The sequence below is a fragment of the Lepidochelys olivacea genome (genome assembly GCF_965140295.1).
Source record: "Lepidochelys olivacea isolate rLepOli2 genome assembly, chromosome: 6".
NCBI lineage: Eukaryota > Metazoa > Chordata > Testudines > Cheloniidae > Lepidochelys > Lepidochelys olivacea.
Genome location: NC_140416.1, coordinates 16289242 through 16306566, shown reverse-complemented (window position 1 = coordinate 16306566; position 17325 = coordinate 16289242). Strand labels below are relative to the sequence as shown.

The 17325-nt window shown below is 49.5% G+C and overlaps 1 protein-coding gene across 1 annotated transcript in view; it reads right to left on the bottom strand.

Annotated features, from left to right (window-relative positions):
* The window catches only part of LOC311522788 (solute carrier family 9 member C1-like), a gene marked incomplete at its 5' end in the record, with an annotated part of 307404 nt that overhangs the window by 101465 nt on the left and 188614 nt on the right, over positions 1 to 17325 (bottom strand). Inside the window, one exon of the mRNA XM_084632258.1 lies at positions 2982 to 3170. Coding sequence (XP_084488384.1) covers positions 2982 to 3170 — 189 coding nt within the window. The remainder of the gene's footprint in view (positions 1 to 2981; positions 3171 to 17325) is intronic.

Sequence of the window (17325 nt, the reverse complement as noted above, 5' to 3'; positions counted from 1 at the left end):
CAACATTTTTACAGCTGTGACAGCGCTCCTTTACGTGGGATTCCCCAAGACAGCTTAGACAACATTCATGCTGGTCACTAGCAGGCATAGACCTGTTACACATGGAGCACTGCTTAAAACCCAGGAGCCGGGGCACGCCCTGCCTGGGGCAGTGTCCCCGCTGGGACACTATCTAACACTTAACAGCTACTTAACAACTAACAAACAACGGTTAAACTATTTACAGCCAGAAGCATAAGGCTGAGATAGAAAAAAAATCGCTGGCCACTTGCGAAGCAAGGGGTAAAGGCGTTCCAACTGACCACCACGGATGGTAAGAAGGAACTTAGAGGGCGTAGGACCCACTGTGCCTGATACACCATGGCGTAATATACCAGAGGGTGACACAGCCAGATCTACGGATACTGCTAAGGCAAAGTTTCCGACGTCCACGTATGTGAACACACACACACCTAGAATGAACTAGAATGGAATCGACATGAGCAAGCACTTGAAGAAGAATTTCTGTGGACATCTGTGTTGAAACCAGAAATAAATCGTTGATTGGTCATGTCTCCCAGGTAATAACACCTTCATTGATGCAAATAGCACTCCCACAGCACCAAGAGCTCCAATTTGCTGCGTCAGGGCAGCATGGCCTCACACTGGAGATCTCCAAAGTCTCCAAAGAACAGGCAAAACATGCTTGAAAGACTGACATGTATAAGGCAATATGCACTGCTGCCACCTGCATGATCACTTTATAGAAAGAAAAAGCAGAAACTTATATTGTCTTTGCAGAAAGAATGTTGAGACTATCAGATACACAAACTCCTGTCTCCAAATAATAGGTCTGAATACAAAGGATGATCCATTAAGAGAGTCTCTGCTCTGAAAGATTCCCATTCAGCCCCTTCTCCAAATGCAACAAAACAATCTAGATGACTTGAAAAACCATGGCCCCATCCTGGCTGCAAATAAGTCTGCTCAGATCCAACTTGTGGAACAAAGTTACCCAAGTGAATCATGGGATCAGGAAAATTTGTTCAGATGAGAAAACCAGAAATCTCTTGCAGCTACAACTTTGAGTATGATAGTAGTTCAGGTAATACACTGCAGCTGACATATCTATGAGCACTTGCACTATATGACTCCTGATGATAAGGCTAGCTAAGTATGTTGGACTTATAACAAATTTACACGTTATCTAGCTTCAAGGGGATTTCACAGACTGAGGGTCTGCTCACCTCCTCAAATGATGTAGGCAAAATAATTCCCCATAATGATGGTGCACAGGGGCTGAATAAACTGAACCCCTGTCAAGGCTGATTCCCCACTCTGGCACATAGAGTGCAGAAGGTGGGGGCTGGCAAGGATTCTAAAAATTAATACTGGCCACTCCAGGCTTGTATTAAACTCCGAAGGTTACAGCTTTTCTCTGACCTTGGATGGGTAGATGCTGCCACCACCCAAGTGCAAAACCCTTTTAGAACCCAGGTAGGGGCACTTGGGAATTCCTTCCTGTGGCTACCCTCAAGCCCTTTCACCTCCCCACTCCCCTCCGGGGAAGAACTGAGAAAGAAAACAAAGGAAATCACCTGTTGCCACCAGCTAATTAAACAACATATGCACAAACCTCTTAGAGACACAAAAATTCAATCCTGCTATTAAAAAAGCTAAATTTTATTAAAAACAAAAAGAAAGAAAATACATCTGGAACTTAGGTTTTTTGCTAGGTTTTAAAAAACACAATTACAAGGATTAAGTATCAAGATAGCTTCTTGAGATCCAGCTTAAAGGTTACAAGCAAAACAAAAGCATTTGGGGTTAGCACAGAGGAGTCCACAAGCCATAAAGAAAAAAAAGAGATAAACCTAATCACATTTTCCTAGACATTTCCTGATCTACTTACATATCTAGGGTTTCAAATGAGTAGTTTCTAGGTATGATTTGATAATTTTTCATACCTTACACAAGCTCTTACAGCATAGTTCCAGCCCTGTTCCTGCTCTCTGGGAGAACAACACAGAAGACAAAGGGGAAGTTTTTTCTCAATTTTAAAAAGTTCTAGCCTTCCCATTGGCTGTTTTGGTCAGGTGCCCACTCCCTTCCTTTTACCTATGGACTTTTTAACCCTTTACAGGTAAAGCAGGTAGAGAACAGTTACTAACAGTGATTTTATAGCTAACTGGCTGGCTTGGTATCCATAAAAGGGAGCTCCCTCCTGCCCCCCCCCTATTTATCACAACCCCTCTTAGGATTTTGGATGGGAAAGTACACCACAAAGTCTTCTTTTTCATCCCAGTTCCAGCAGTCACAATAAGAGTCCTGAACAAAGCCTGAGCTTGTAACCATATGAAGTGTATGTATTGAAGCTACACTTTCTGACACGTTTAACCATGGTGGCTGAAAACAAGACACTAGAAAAGTACTTTAATGCTATGCATTAATATAAGGACTTAGTAGTGGGGGGAGAGGGTGAAGAAAACTTTCCTCATAAATTAGAATTAAAACAAAACAAAACACAAGAAGAACAATGTCTGGTCAGCAACCCTCAGATTGTCTGATTTTTCTTCAATAGCAGAATAAACAGGATTTGAAAGGAAAAGGTAGGTAGTGCACCCCTAACCGTCAATGCTGACATATGGACTGTTATGACCCTCTCCTAAAGTACAGTGCATTCAATTGTTCCACAGATCATGTGATATATCATACAAAATGTAAGAGTAGATGTGGGGAGGCAGTTTTATGAGGAAGAAACATGGTTTTATCTTAGCTCTATAAGCATTCCACATACTCCCATGCTCTCAGTGCAGCACGCTATGAGATATCACCAGCAAAGCACATAAGGGGATGTCACATCAAGGAGGAGCCACACAGATTTAAAACAATAACATTTAAGAATTTGGTTTACATTTTATTTTACTGAACCTAAAAATAAAATACAAAGCTGCATGCTTTTATAGTTCCTTGTTAAAAGTTATAAAAATCTTTATCTTTACCTTCAAAAGACGCAGAACTCTAATAAGGCGAAAGATTCGGAATACCCTGATAGTCTTAATCGTATTGTATGTTGGGTGAAGTGGCTTAAAGACATTAATAATCATGATATCTATGAGTCCAACTATTATGATTACTAGTTCAAACTGATTCCAATGATGAAAGATGTAAGACCTCCTCATGGCTAAAGCCTGTTATTTAAAAGAAACATACAGTATTTATTTAAATTCATTACATAGTTTACAATATATTAAGCTTTTACTCAAATCTGAAAATTATAATGCATCTTTCAACACTACCCAGGCTTGACAAATCCATCTATTAACAGCACATAAAACTTCCCTATAGGTCTTACCAACCAATTTATGCAGAATTAAAATCTTTAACTAAAAAACAAACATCAAATTTCTAGCCTTTCTGGTCTCAAAGGTAACCTTTGAAAGTAAGTATTACCTTTCTGCAACTGCAGGGAGGCAGATTGAAACAGATATGTAAACTGTTTAAGACTTAAATTCTGGCTCCAGAACACAGCAGGAGCAGCTGAATTATGCATAGGTCAGTCACTTCAGAGGTGAATATTTGGGGGAACAAATCCTTCTCCCTACCTAGGACAGTCTATGGCAGTCTCTCTCTTTCTGACCCAATGAATATTTATATAGACAATTAAAGTGGAACAGCTCCAATAGGAAAGAGAGGCAGACTGACTGTATCCCACAGGATAAGGTATTCATTCAGGATGTGGGAGATCTGCATTCACATCCCTCCTCCAAATCAGACAGAACAAGGACTTGAACTTGGTTCTGCCATGTCTCCTGCACCCTAGAGGGGTGCCATAGCCAATGGACTATTGGTTATTCTCGGGTATCTGTCTCTGTTTTTTTTGTGAAAAATATCAAAAGGTCTCAGGGTCATCCTGATGTGGAAGGGGAAAAATTTCAAAATTTTTCATGGAAATAGGAAAGCTGTTTCCCATTTACCTCTACTTTCAAGACATGATTAGAAGGTCGGAAAAAATCTTAAGACTTTCCAATTTACTATGTTCCACTCCATTTTTTAAACGGATAATTATTTTATTGAAAATATGAAGTTTATTCACTTGTAACTGGAGTTCTTCAAGATGGACTCTACACATTCCCACTCTTGGGATGTGCCAATGGTACAGCTCTGACAGTGGAACATTTAATCATAGCAGTGCCCATTTGAGCGGTCTTGTATCTGCTCCTGGTCTCCCCCACTCTCAGTGTTCCTAAATGTTCTGAGGGCAAGGATATTAAAGAGGGCTTTGATGCCACCAGTCACCAGTGGCGGCATCCATCCATTGGGAGCCTCTTGCAAAACTCAATTTTGGGTCCCCTACTTGTGTGGAGAGTGCCATTTTGCTCTACAATATGGCGTCCTCCACACAGCATGACCTCTCATGCACTGTACACAGAGCAAAATGGCATCCTCCACACAGGTAGGGGCTTCAGATCCTTCTGCACTGAAGGGTTTGATACCACTCCAGGAGTGGAGGTCAGTGCCTTATGAAGAGTTTTAGATTGTTTTTTGCCCTCCAAGACATTGTGGGCTGATATAGTCTGATTGTACTCAAAGATCGTTTAACAGATTTGTAACCAGAGAGTTTACTGCCAGGGCCTCCTGAAGCACTGAGGCTTGGAGTTTGCTTAGGCGTTCATTATAAGATCTTGGGGTGAAGGTGCTGCATATTAGGTAGGTGAGGGATTAGGTGAGGAAAAATGCCCTTCTCCCAGGCAAGCCTCATCTAAGATCTAAAATGGAGAATACAGCAGAACAACAGGCGTACATCTTGAATCCTGGCCTTTTCCCCTTTGGATCTACACCATAGGTTCCAAGTGCCAATACTGTAGCTCAGGAACCCCAAAACTAATAGAAAACAAACAAAATAACTCTTATAAAATAAAAAAAAAATAAAGAAAACCACCCACAGCAGGAAGGAACTGACATGTCTCAAGTGCCACACACCTTCTATAACCTGGTTCTGAGAATGCTCAGGAACAGCACGGGGCATGAGAAGAGAAGGTTACTCACCTTGTGCAGTAGCTGAGGTTCTTCGAGATGTGTGTCCCTGTGGGTGCTCCACTTTAGGTGTTTGTGCACCCCTGCACTCTAGTCAGAGACTTTTAGTAGCAGTGCCCAGTTGGGTCGCACATGCGTGGCCCCTGCCTAGCGCTGCTGCAGGCAGTTAACTGACGCTGTGCGACCAAGCCCCACTCAGTTCTTCCTCTACTGCAGAGACTAATAAAGAAACTCCGAAGTAGAGGGGAGGAGGGAGGGTAGTGGAGCACCCACAGGGACACACATCTCGAAGACCCTCAGCTACTGCACAAGGTGAGTAACCTTCTCTTCTTCTTCGAGTGCTGCCATGTGGGTGCTCCACTTTAGGCGACTTCAGAGCAGTGCCCTCCGATGGAAGGAGGGGCTTCAGAGTTGAAGTTGTGACCTCCGATAGTAGAGAGCATCTGAAGGAGGTATCAGATGTTGCCTGTTGCTCTAAGGCATAGTGCTGTCTAAAGGTACAGGCTGAGGCCCAGGCAGCAACTTTACAAACATCCGTGATAGGTACATTATGCAGGGAAGCCGTGGAGGCTGATAAGGCTCTAGTGGGATGTGAGCGAATCCCCATGAGGGATTGGCAGTAGCACTGATGATAGCAGAGTTTTGTGTGATTATGGATCTATGTGGAAAGTCTTTGTTTAAAGATGGTGCTCCTTTTGGAGCATTCAGCAATGGATAAAAACAGTCTGGGTAATTTATGGGATGGTTTAGTCCTGTCTACGTCAGAAACCAATGCCCTCTGAACATCAAGATTATGAAGTGTGTAGTGTGTTCCATCTGTGTGGGGTTTAGGAGTGTGGTCTGAGGGACACTTTATCCTCAAGGAAGACCATGTATGGCAGTTCTGCTATGAAAGCCCAGTGCTCCCACACGTTTGACAGATGTCATTGCCTCAAGGAATACTACTTCCATAGAATGGTGTAGCAGTGATTATGTTGTCCTAGATTCAAACAGGGAAGAATTGATGATCCGAAGGACCAGGTTCAGGTCCTCTGGTGTATTAGGCTCACGTAGTTCAGGGTAGGTATTATTGAGTCCTCTGATGAAACATTGGGTCAGTAGATGGGTAAAGGCAGGATGGCAATTCACCTTGGGGTGGAATGTTGTGATGGTAGGTAGATGGACTTTTATTGGGCTCATGGATAGGTCTGACCATCTGAGTTTTAATAGGTAACGCAGTATAAAGGACAATGTCCCTGGGATGGAAGTCATCCATTTAAGTTGGCACCAGGCCTTAACTTGTCTCCCCTTCAGGGTGTATGGGTGACGGTTCATTTCTGTTCAACTGTGTAATTATATTTTGTACCTCATCTGAACAGGTCAGCTCAGGTTCCGTGAGCCACGGAGGAGCCATGGTCTGAGTTTCTGTAGATGCAGGACACGGCCTGAGTCCTGGGACAGTGGGTGAGACAGAAGTGGGAGTGTGATTCATGGATGCACGGTCATGCTGAAGGGGAAAGGATACCATGGTTTAGCAAGGCCATGATAGTAGAATTACTGTGGCCCATCCAGTCTGATCTTGTGGATCACTCGGTTCAAAAGAGGAATAGGAAGGAAGGCATAGAGAAGGGGAGCATTCCACTCAAGGAGGAATGCGTTGTCTAACGGCTGCACACAAGACCTGCACTGCAACAAAAATGAGAGTGTTTGGTATTTTGTGCAGTTAATAAAAGGTCTACTGTGGGGAACCCCCAGTGCTGAAATACATGCAGGAGTACTGTGTTGTTGAGCTCCCATCGCGGTGCTGAGAAATTTGTCTGATGAAGGTATCTGCTGTGGTGTACGGACATTGTGTCTGATGCACCATCGTCAGGGTTTTATTGCTTGCACACAGAGGTACTGAAGTGTGCTCCCCCTTGTCTGTATACATAATACGTACAAGCTAAGGCTTCAAATAGCCTTGTCCTTGATGAGCGGCAGGAACTGGGAGCAAGCATTGTGAGCAGCTTGAAATTCCAATAGGTTTATATGTCGAAGGGATTCCATAGGGGACCAGCAGCCCTATATAGAATGTGGGTGCAGGTCTGTTCTGCCTCCCAGGAGTGAGGCATTTGTGGTCTGAATGAAGGGTGCCCCTGTGCATACGTTGGTCAGTTTTGCCCACCAGAGAAGGTGGTCCCTTATTTTGCCCGATATCTTGGCATGCTTGTTTATGCTGTGCCTGTGTGGAACAAACTTGATACGTAGCCTTCCTTATAGGTAATGGATGTTTAATCTGGTGTGTCTGATAGCAAATGTTGTGGCTGCCATGTGGTTAAGGAGTTGGGGGAAAGTCCTAGCAGACACCTGTGGGCTATTTCTAGCAGTGCGTATGAGGCTGGTGAGAGTGAGAGAATGTTGTTTCAGTAGTGAGGCTATAGCCTCGATAGAGTTGAGGTGGGCCCCAATGAAGTCCAGCTCTTGCACTGTTGTTAGAGTGGGCTGCTCAGTATTTATTAGGAATCCCAGATTCGTGAAGAGGGTTACCACCTCTTTCGTGGCTTGCAATGCTGTCTGCTGGGTTGATGCTTTTAGCAGGCAGTCGCTTACAGTGTATAGTGTGACCATCTTGAATCGTTGTGTTTTTGACGAACTTGTTGAATTATTGGAGGTCGAGCATTGGTCTCCATCCATTGGAGTTCTTGTTAGGGAAAGTTGACGGTTGGGATGCAGCAACTTGAGACGTAGATTGTTGTCCCTTCAGGTTCTGCGTCTGCGACCCTGTGAGTCAAATCACCGCTGTTGTTGTGAATACATTGGCCTGTGGTATCATTGGGTTGTAAAGAAATTCCTGTTTCCTCTTCGGTTTGGGGTTACAGGTTCCCAAGGATCAGAGAGTCGCTCGTGAGTCCATGAGTGAGTGGAGTGAGTCGTCTGTCTTTTTGGCGAATAATTTGGGCTGGCAAGTTTTCCACCATAGATTGCACCTCTTTGGGGAAGCCAGAAAGATAGAGCCATGAGGCCCTTCTCATTACAACCACCATCGACACAGATGTTGCAGCCCCGTCCTCAGAATCAAGTGCTGGGAATTGTTCTCCTTTGTCCTGGGCAATAAAATTAATCAGTTCAGACATTTTTGTGTAGTTTGTATAGTTGTATTTTGCTAGTAATGTTGCATAGTTGGCTATGCGGAAGTGAGGGGTAGCCAAGGAGTAAGCCTTATTGGCAAAACTGATCAAGTCTTTTCCAGTCCTTATGAGTTGTGTTTCAGGGCTGTTGTTGCACGCCATGTCGCTGGACTGCGTCGATCACTAAGAAGTTCTTCGCTGGATGCGAAGTCCATGCCATTTGTTGATACACACCACCTGTCAGACCTCCCACCAGCTGGAGGGGCAGCTGCAGGCTGTCCACAGAATGACCCTTGCAGGGTCCATCAGTGCCTCATTCACGTGAAGGGCAATTTTTTTTTAAACGAAGTGGATGTATGCAAAAAGTCCACTAGCCCATGCTGTATCACGGGAACCTCCTCAAGGGAGATGTCCAGAGAGGGTCACCCTCTCAAATAAGCCATGGAACAGTTTGAAATCATCCTCTATATTAGGGGGAGGAGGCATAAAGGTGTCCTCTGTGGACAATGATGGCAAGTGGGTAGGTGATGTCCCCTGCAAGGGCGGAGGTTCTTCGTCCTCTTCCCCTGGTACCACTGAGAGTGCTGGTACAGAAGCTGTGGGGAATAACTGTGCGCTGGGTCTGGCCAGGGCGGGCAGTCACCACTTGTGTGGGGCATATGACCCATGGAGTCCAGTATGCCCATTGGGATGGGAGCGGCACAGGGGGTCCCGATACCACTGTAAGTGCCCAGGGACAGCATAATATGCCCCAGGAGAGACTCCTGGGTTGACTAACTCCTGATGGATAGGAGCTGATGGGGGAATAGCTCCCTGTTCTTCCTCATCTTCCTCCTTCAAATAAGGAGTGAGACAGCGAGTGATGTTGGGGACGCAGGGAGACTTGGTGCTGAGGGTATCATTCTCGTATCTGTATCGCGAATAGGGGGATCAGGTGCAGAGCCGAGTACCAGAACTCTCTGTCTGAGGAACTGCTACTGTGCTGGTTTGATTGGCCCCTGGGGCTGCCTCCTTCTCAGTGCCAGGGCCGAGGAGGAGAAGGCGGAGTTGCTGGCTGCGCCTCTCTGTATGCTGGGTGCGCTTTTGGAGAAGCCGCCTTTTGTAGTGGCGCCACGCCACCGTTTGTAGATTGCGGTGTGGAGGCACAGGGTTTTGGTTTCCCCTTAGTGCCTGTGTCAGAGCCGGCTCTTGTAGAGTCTCTGGCTCTAGCGGTCCCGGGATTTTCCGCTACTTCGGCTTCTGGTGCTGATAGCACAGCCGGTGCCGGTTCTGGATGCCTGCCTGTGGAATTAACATACATGGCGGTGCAGAGGCACGGGGTTTTGATTTCCCCTTAGTGCCTGCATTGGAGGCTGCTCCTGTAGAGTCTCTGGCTCTAGCAGTGCCAGGGTTTTCCACCACCTCGGCTCCGGTGCAGCACTGGATGCCTGCCTGCGGAGTGGCTATAGCTTGTGGCGTTGAGGCACGGGGCTCCGACCTCCCCTCAGTGCTTGTGCCGGAGCTGTTCCCCGAAGTCTCCGTCTGCAGTGCTGCCGGAGCTCTCGGCCACCTGAGCTCCCGGTGCTGACAGCACAGCCGGTGCTATTATTATCCGCGGGACGGCTGTGGGTTTTTTTTTTTTTTCCTGCGGTGGGGACCCAGGTGCTTCCTGGAGTGACACCCAGCAGGGCACTCCAATGTGGGGATGTAGAAAGCACTCCTGTCTGAAGTGGCGAAGTGAGCGGGGTGTCCCAAGCCTCATGACAGGTCAGAGAGACCTCTCCACTCCCTGCCTTTCTGTGAGCCTGAGGGAATGCAACACATTGTTAGTGCCTGAGTCGGGGGGACAGGCACTCTGAGCCTGGAGGCAAGGCGCTGAAAGCCCGGGAAACCGGGCATTCCCATTGCGGGAGCGGGGGGAGCTTTCACCCTCAAAAAGGCTGTTTTTCTGAAGTTCCTGGCCGTGAGGTTTTTTTTTTTTTTTTTTTTTTAAACCAAGGAGAAAAGGAAAGAGAAACAAGCTTAGTAGCTGCTAATCAGGAAACTAAGTAACTGACTGTAACTAATTAACTGTAAAGTAGCAAGGCGCTGCTCATTGCTCCAACTTGTAGCCAAGGGTGGTAGAGAAGGAACTGAGTGGGAGTTGGTCGCACAACATTGGTTAACTGCCTGCAGCAGCGCAAGGCAGGGACCACACATGTGCGACCCAACTGGGCACTACTACTAAAAGTCTCCAACTCCGAGTGCAGGGGCGCACGAACACCTAAAGTGGAGCACCCACAGGGACAGCATTCGAAGAAGAAAAACTGGTTACCCACCTTTCGTAACTGTTGTTCTTCGAGATGTGCTGCTCATGTCCATTCCATTTTAAGTGTGCATGTGCCCACTTTTTTTTTGCCTTAGCAGTACCAGTAGAGTTGGCTGTGGTGCCCTCTGGAATGCTGTGCTCATGCTGCAGTATATCAGGTGCCACCAGCCCTATGTCCTCTCAGTTCCTTCTTGCAGACAACTCCGACAGAGTGGCAGGAGGGCGGGTAATGGAATGGACATGAGCAACACATCTTGAAGGACAAGTTATGAAAGGCAGATAACCGTTTTTCTTCTTTAAATACTTGCTCACGTCAATTCCATTCTAGATGACTCACGAACACAATCAACAGAGGCAGACTCGGAGTTCAGAGTCTTGAAGCTTGCAGCACTGCTCTGCCAAATCCAGCATCGTCTCAAGCCTGCTGGGTCAGCATGTAGTGTGACGCGAATGTGTGGATGGATGACCAGGCGGCAGCCTGACTGGTCTCTTGGATCAGCACATGCACCAGGAAGGCTGCTGCTGATGCCTACGCGCTAGTCGAATGAGCCGTCACGATCACCATCAGGAACATCTTTGCCAGTCATAGCAGTAGCGGTTGAAGACTGTGATCCAAGATGAGATTCTCTGGGCTGACACTGGGCAACCATTTATCCTGTCAGAGACAGTAACAAACAACTGTGTTGACTTATGGAACGGCTTTGTTCTATCAATGTAGAAGGCCAGGGCCCATCTGACATCCAGGGTATGCAGCCTGTGCTCTTCATCCATTGCATTAGGCTTTGGACAAAGGACTGGTAAGTAAATGTCTTGACCAGTGTGGAACTCAGAGACGACCTTGGGCAGAGAAGCCGGGTGGACGCAGATGGACCTTGTCCATGTAGAAGACCGTATAAGGCTGATCGGACGTGAGCACCCTGGTCTCAGACACCCTACGGGCCAAAGTTATAGAGACCAAGAAGGAGACCTTCCAGGAGAGAAGCAGGAAGGGGCAGGAAGCCAAGGGTTCGAAGAGGGGACCCATGAGCCTCGACAGCACAAGATTCAGGACCCAAGGGGGACTGGGTCCCAGAGATGCAGGTAAAGGTGCTCCAAACTTTTCAGGAACTGCGCTGTCATGGGATGGGCGAAGACCAACTGGCCTTGAAATGGAGGATGGAATGCAGAAATGGCCACCTGGTGTACCTTGACTGAAGATAGCAACAGGCCCTGGAGCTTAAGGTGCAGTAAATAGTTCAGGATGTCCTGCAGTGAGGCCTCTTCCACACAGATGTATTGGTTTGAGGCCCAACACATGAACTGCTTCCACTTTGCCACATAGATAGCCCTGGTGGAAGGTTTCCTGCTGCCCAGCAGGACCTGTTGGACACCAGCGGAGCACTCCCATTCATCCATACTTAGCCAGACAGCAGCCAAGCTGTCAAGTGCAGTGACACCAGGTTCGGGTGCAGCAGATTACCATGGTTCTGGGACAGCAGATCCGGCCAGAGAGGTAGCTGCAATGGAGTGACTGCTGAAAGACTCAGCAGCATGCCGAACCAGTGTTGACGAAGCCATGCTGGGCAGTGTTCCCTCTAATTTTTCCCACACGTGTGAGGAATGAATTTTGTTACATGCACTAATATGGAGTGATGTGTGACACAGCACCTTCATATTGGTGGACATAACAAAATTCATGTGGTGAGGGTGGGGGGGCCGAGGGGTGCGGAGTGTGGGAGGGGGGCTCAGGGCTGGGGCAGAGGGTTGGGGGGCAGGGGTGTGAGGGCTCTGTCTGGGGGTGCATGCTCTGGGGTGGGGCTGGGGATGAGGGGGTTGGGATGCAGAAGGGTGCTCTGGGGATACACGCGAGAGGGAGGACTCCCCCCAGCTCTCTCTCCCTGCAGCAGGACCTGGGCTGGGGGGAGAGGTGTCTCTCCCTGCCATGGCAGCTCTGGGGCTGGGGCTGCGGGATAGGCACTCCTCCCCTGGCTGTGGCATGTCCGGACTAGGTTGGGTTCGGGCCAAGGGAGGGGCACCGTGGCTGCGGCAGGTCCAGGCCGGAGCTGGGTTCAGGCCGTCCCTCCCCTGGCTGCAGCAGGTCCGGGGCTGAACTGGGGCTGGGAGAGGGGCATCCCATAGGTGCTGACTCCATGGGTGGTCCAGGGCTGGAGCACTCACAGAGAAAAATTAGCAGATGCTGCTCAGTAGCACCCACTGGCAGCCAAGCTCCTCCTGCCCTCCAACACCTCACCTGCTGGTGGCCCTGCTAACCAACTCCTCCCCTGCCCTCCCAGCCCCTCCTACCTGCCATGAATAGCTGTTGAGCACCCCCACCCCGCAGCTATAGAGGAAGTCGGAGCCTATGGCGGCCCCCTCCCCCGGCAGGACGTCTGAGCAGGTTCCATGAGAGCCTGCGCTAAATAGGCTGCTGTGCAGCCACCCGGCTTACAGGGAACTTATGCTGGGGCTCTGAGGATACCCAATGCATTGTCTTGCTTCACCTTTAGCAGGACCTTGTGGATCAACAGAATCGGCGGGAAGGCGTACCCTTACAAGGAGCACTCCCGACCATGGAATCAGGAAGGTGTCTGACAGGGAGCCCTTGTCCCTGCCCTGCAGAGAACAGAACACATGACACTTTGTGTTCGGCCTGGACACAAACAGGTGCACCTGGGGAGGCCATGTGCAGAAGATTAGGCTGACCACCTCCAGATGAAGCGACCATTTGTGGCGAGACAAGAAGTTCCTGCTGAGGTGATCTGCCAGGACGCTGCTGGTTCCGAGCAGGTGGGTGGCTACTGGATGAATGGTATGCCACACACAACAGTCCCAGAGGCTGAGTGTCTCCCAACAAAGGGCCAAAGACCTGGCGCTGCCCTGCCTGTTGATGTAATACATTGTGTCTGTATTTTCCATCAGGACCCGCACCACGCTGCCCTTCAGGTGGGGCAAGAACGCCAGGCAGGCCAGGTGAACCGCTCTGAGCTCCCTGACATTGATATGAAGGGCCAGATTCTTGTGGAGCCAGTGGCCTTGGGTGTTGAGCTTGCCCAGATGGGCTCCCCAGTCCAGGTCTGACACATCTGAGACCAGGGTAAGCAACGGAGATATGAAGGGAACCCCCTGCAGCATTGACTTGGGATCCAGCCACCAGTCCAAGGACGAGACAACATGGCTTGGTACCGTGACCACTCAGTCTAGGGTGTGCCTGCTGGGGATATAGACTGAGGCCAGCCATGCCTGCAGAGGTTGTAGATGAAGTCGGGCACGGCTGACCACGTATGTACAAGTGACGATGTGGCCCGTTAGTCACAGACATGTGTGGGCTGTGGTGAGCAGATGGTTCTTTACATGGGTGATCAAGTTCAACATGGCCTGAAAACGCGCTTCCGGAAGGAAGGCCCTGGCCCGCATAGAGTCGAGAACTGCTCTGATAAACTCTATGCATTGAACTGGAGTTAACATGGACTTCTCTGTGTTTATTAACAGGCCCAGATCATTGCTGGCGAACTGCACCAGATCAAGGCTCCATTGCACCTGCTTTGGAGACCTGCCCTTGATGAGCCAGTCGTTGAGATACAGGAAGAGCTGGACACCATGATGTCTCAGGTAAGCCACCACGCGTTTCATGAACACCTTGGGGGCAGAGGACAGGCCAAAGAGTAGCGCAGTGAACTGGAAGTGGCACCCAGCTACTATGAAACGCAGGAAACGCCTGTGCCCCAGGAATATGGAGACATGAAAGTAAGTGTCCTTTAAGTCAAGAGTGGCGTACCAGTCCCCCAGATCCAGGGAAGGAATGATGGAGACAAGGGAGATCATGTGGAACTTCAACTTCTTAAGAGACTTGTTGAGGCCATGCAGGTCCAGGATGGGTCTGAGGCCCCCTTTTGCCTTCAGGATTAGGAAGTAGTGGGAGTAGAATCCTCTTCCTTCCATATCCTGAGGAACCTCCTCCACAGCCCCCAAGCGCAGGAGGTTCTTGACCTCCTGAACAAAGAGTAGCTTGTGAGAAGGGTCCCTGAAGAGGGACAGGAAAGTGGGGTGGGGCAGGAAGGAGGGGAGGGCTAGTATTGCAGGGTATAGCCCCAAGCTACTATGTCCAGTACCCATACCGGTACTGTGACCAGGCTGAGCGGTAGAGAGAGAGGTGGTTGAGGAAAACACAGGTAGGATCCAGTTGATCGCTCTCGGGCGCACCCTCAAAATGATCACCCCCTGGGTGTTTGGCAGGCCCAGACTGGGCTGGTGAGTGGGAGGAAGAAGGGCAAAGATGACTAAAACCAGCGTACCTTCGCCTTGTAGATCACTGATGGGGTTGCCAGGGTCTTGGTGGCTGCAGTGGCTGGAAGGGCTTCCTGGCTGATTGTGGCGTGTGCATGCCCAATGAGTGAAGGGTAGTCCCAGTGTCCTTCAACTCATGGAGTCTGGTGTCTGTCTGATTGGAGAACAGACCAACTCTGTCAAAAGGGAAGTCCTGGATCAGGGCCTGCATCTCTTGGGAGAGGTCTGTCGTTTGGAGCCAGGAGCTGCGTCACATGATCAATGTGACACCCTTGCCACCGAGTCTGCCGTGTCCCATGCCATCTGCAGGGAACATCTGGCTGCTGAAGTATCCTCCTCCACTAGGGTGCCAAACTCTTGGGCCAGACCCTGAGGGAGGGATTCCTGGAAGTTCTTAAGACTGTCCCAGAGATTAAAATTGTACCGGCCCAGCAGGGCCTGATGGTTCGCCGCCTGGAATTGCAGGTTGGTGGTTGAATAAATTTTTCTCCCAAATAAATTGAGTTTTTCGGCCTCTTTGTTTTTAGGAGTTGAGGAGGTGGGAACCTGCTTGTCCTTCTCGTTGGCCGCAGACACAACCAACAAGCCCAGGGGTGGATGGGTATAAAGGTATTTGAAACCTTTGCCTGTCACAAAGTACCTTTTCTCAGCCTGTTTTGAGGTGGGAGAGAGGGATGGAGAAAAGGGTCTGCCACAGGGTCTTGGCTATCTTGAGGACCCTGTCATGTATGGCAGGGCGACTCAGGTGGGTGTAGAGGCCAAGAGGATGTTGAAGAGGGTGCCCTTCCTGCTCTGCCATCTCCTGCACCTCGAGCCCCAAGTTGTCAGCCACACACTGGAAAAGAGCTTGATGCTCCCTAAAGTCATCTATCAAGCTAGCTCTGGAAGATCCCACGACTGCCTCATGCAGGGATGACAAGGAAGACTGGACCGCTGGTGGAGGTATTGGAGTCTCGACCACTGGTGGAGAAGGAGGCTTAGGGGTGGGCACAGGTTCCTCCATGCCGACCTAAGAATAGGCTTCCAGTACTGGGCCTGGCACCAGTGGGGCCACCTATCTATGCTCCGCTGCGGCCGCAGAGGAGTGCTGCGAAGGGGGCATCATCACCACTGGAACGCCCTATGTGCTCCAATATGGCCACTATGTTGGCCACTGACCGTGCTGCCACTGCGGTGCCATAGATGAGGGAGCAGGCCGATGGGACCTGAGTGATGGGATGAACTGGCCCTCTGTACAGGAGGAACCACGTTCTAGCGACCAGGGAGGAGCTGTCGATGCATATGTTTGCTTACTGGTCATGGCTACCGGTGACCATTGACCAGGAGTAATTGACCAGTGACTGTACCAGGAAGAGTGGCATGAGGGAGATTGGAGCTGAGTAACTTTCCAACTGCACCGGCAATTGGGACCGACTCCTAGAGGACGACTGGCAAGAGAGTGAGAGGTGCTGGGAATAGTAGTGGGAGTGTCGACCCCGCGCCAGTGGGTAGTGCTGAGGAGATATGGATGTCAGCCTGGGCGAATGACGATGCGACTGGGACCTGCCCTGGGATTCCCGACATGGAGAAGAAGAGTGACGTCTTCTGTTCTGCAACCGGCAGTGTTCCCCTGTCCCATGAGGGGTCTTAACAGCAGGTTTGCCCTCTTGGGGAGCCTTAGCCAGGTCCTGCAGCACTGAGGTCATCATTGGAGCAGGTGGAGACCTGAGCTCTCTCTGTGCCTGGGAAGCCTGGGATGATGATGGTGCAGGCAGGGCTGTGGGTCCCATACTGTTCCCAGGAGTCAGTGCCAGACCTTTAAGGTGGCTGGGAGCCCCAACCACAGAGGCATAATCGCATGGCTCCAGAGAGCTCTTAGCCTTCTTCTTCAGCACTGGCAATGGCGAATGGTGCTGGGAGGAACCAGGTGCTGGCAGTGCACTGCGCAGGGAAGCCGAGGCACTGGGTGCAACCACCCTGGACAGCTCGGAAGCCGGGTGGAGTTCGGACTCCATGAGGAGAGCCCTGAAGCGGATATCCTGCTCTTTTTGGGTGCAGGGCTGAAAGTTTTTGTAGATCTGGCACTACTCCTTAACATGTGATTTCCCTAAGCACTTAAGGCAGCTACTATGGTGGTCACTCACAGGCACAGGCCTCTTGCAGTCCGAGCAGGGCTTAAACCCAGGAGACCAGATCATGCTTAAGAAGAATAGTAAATATGGCAGGCGACCAGCTTGGCTTAATGGTGAAATCCTAGCGGATCTTAAACATAAAAAAGAAGCTTACAAGAAGTGGAAGGTTGGACATATGACCAGGGAAGAGTATAAAAATATTGCTCGGGCATGTAGGAATGATATCAGGAGGGCCAAATCGCACCTGGAGCTGCAGCTAGCAAGAGATGTCAAGAGTAACAAGAAGGGTTTCTTCAGGTATGTTGGCAACAAGAAGAAAGCCAAGGAAAGTGTGGGCCCCTTACTGAATGAGGGAGGCAACCTAGTGACAGAGGATGTGGAAAAAGCTAATGTACTCAATGCTTTTTTTGCCTCTGTTTTCACTAACAAGGTCAGCTCCCAGACTGCTGCGCTGGGCATCACAAAATGGGGAAGAGATGGCCAGCCCTCTGTGGAGATAGAGGTGGTTAGGGACTATTTAGAAAAGCTGGACGTGCACAAGTCCATGGGGCCGGACGAGTTG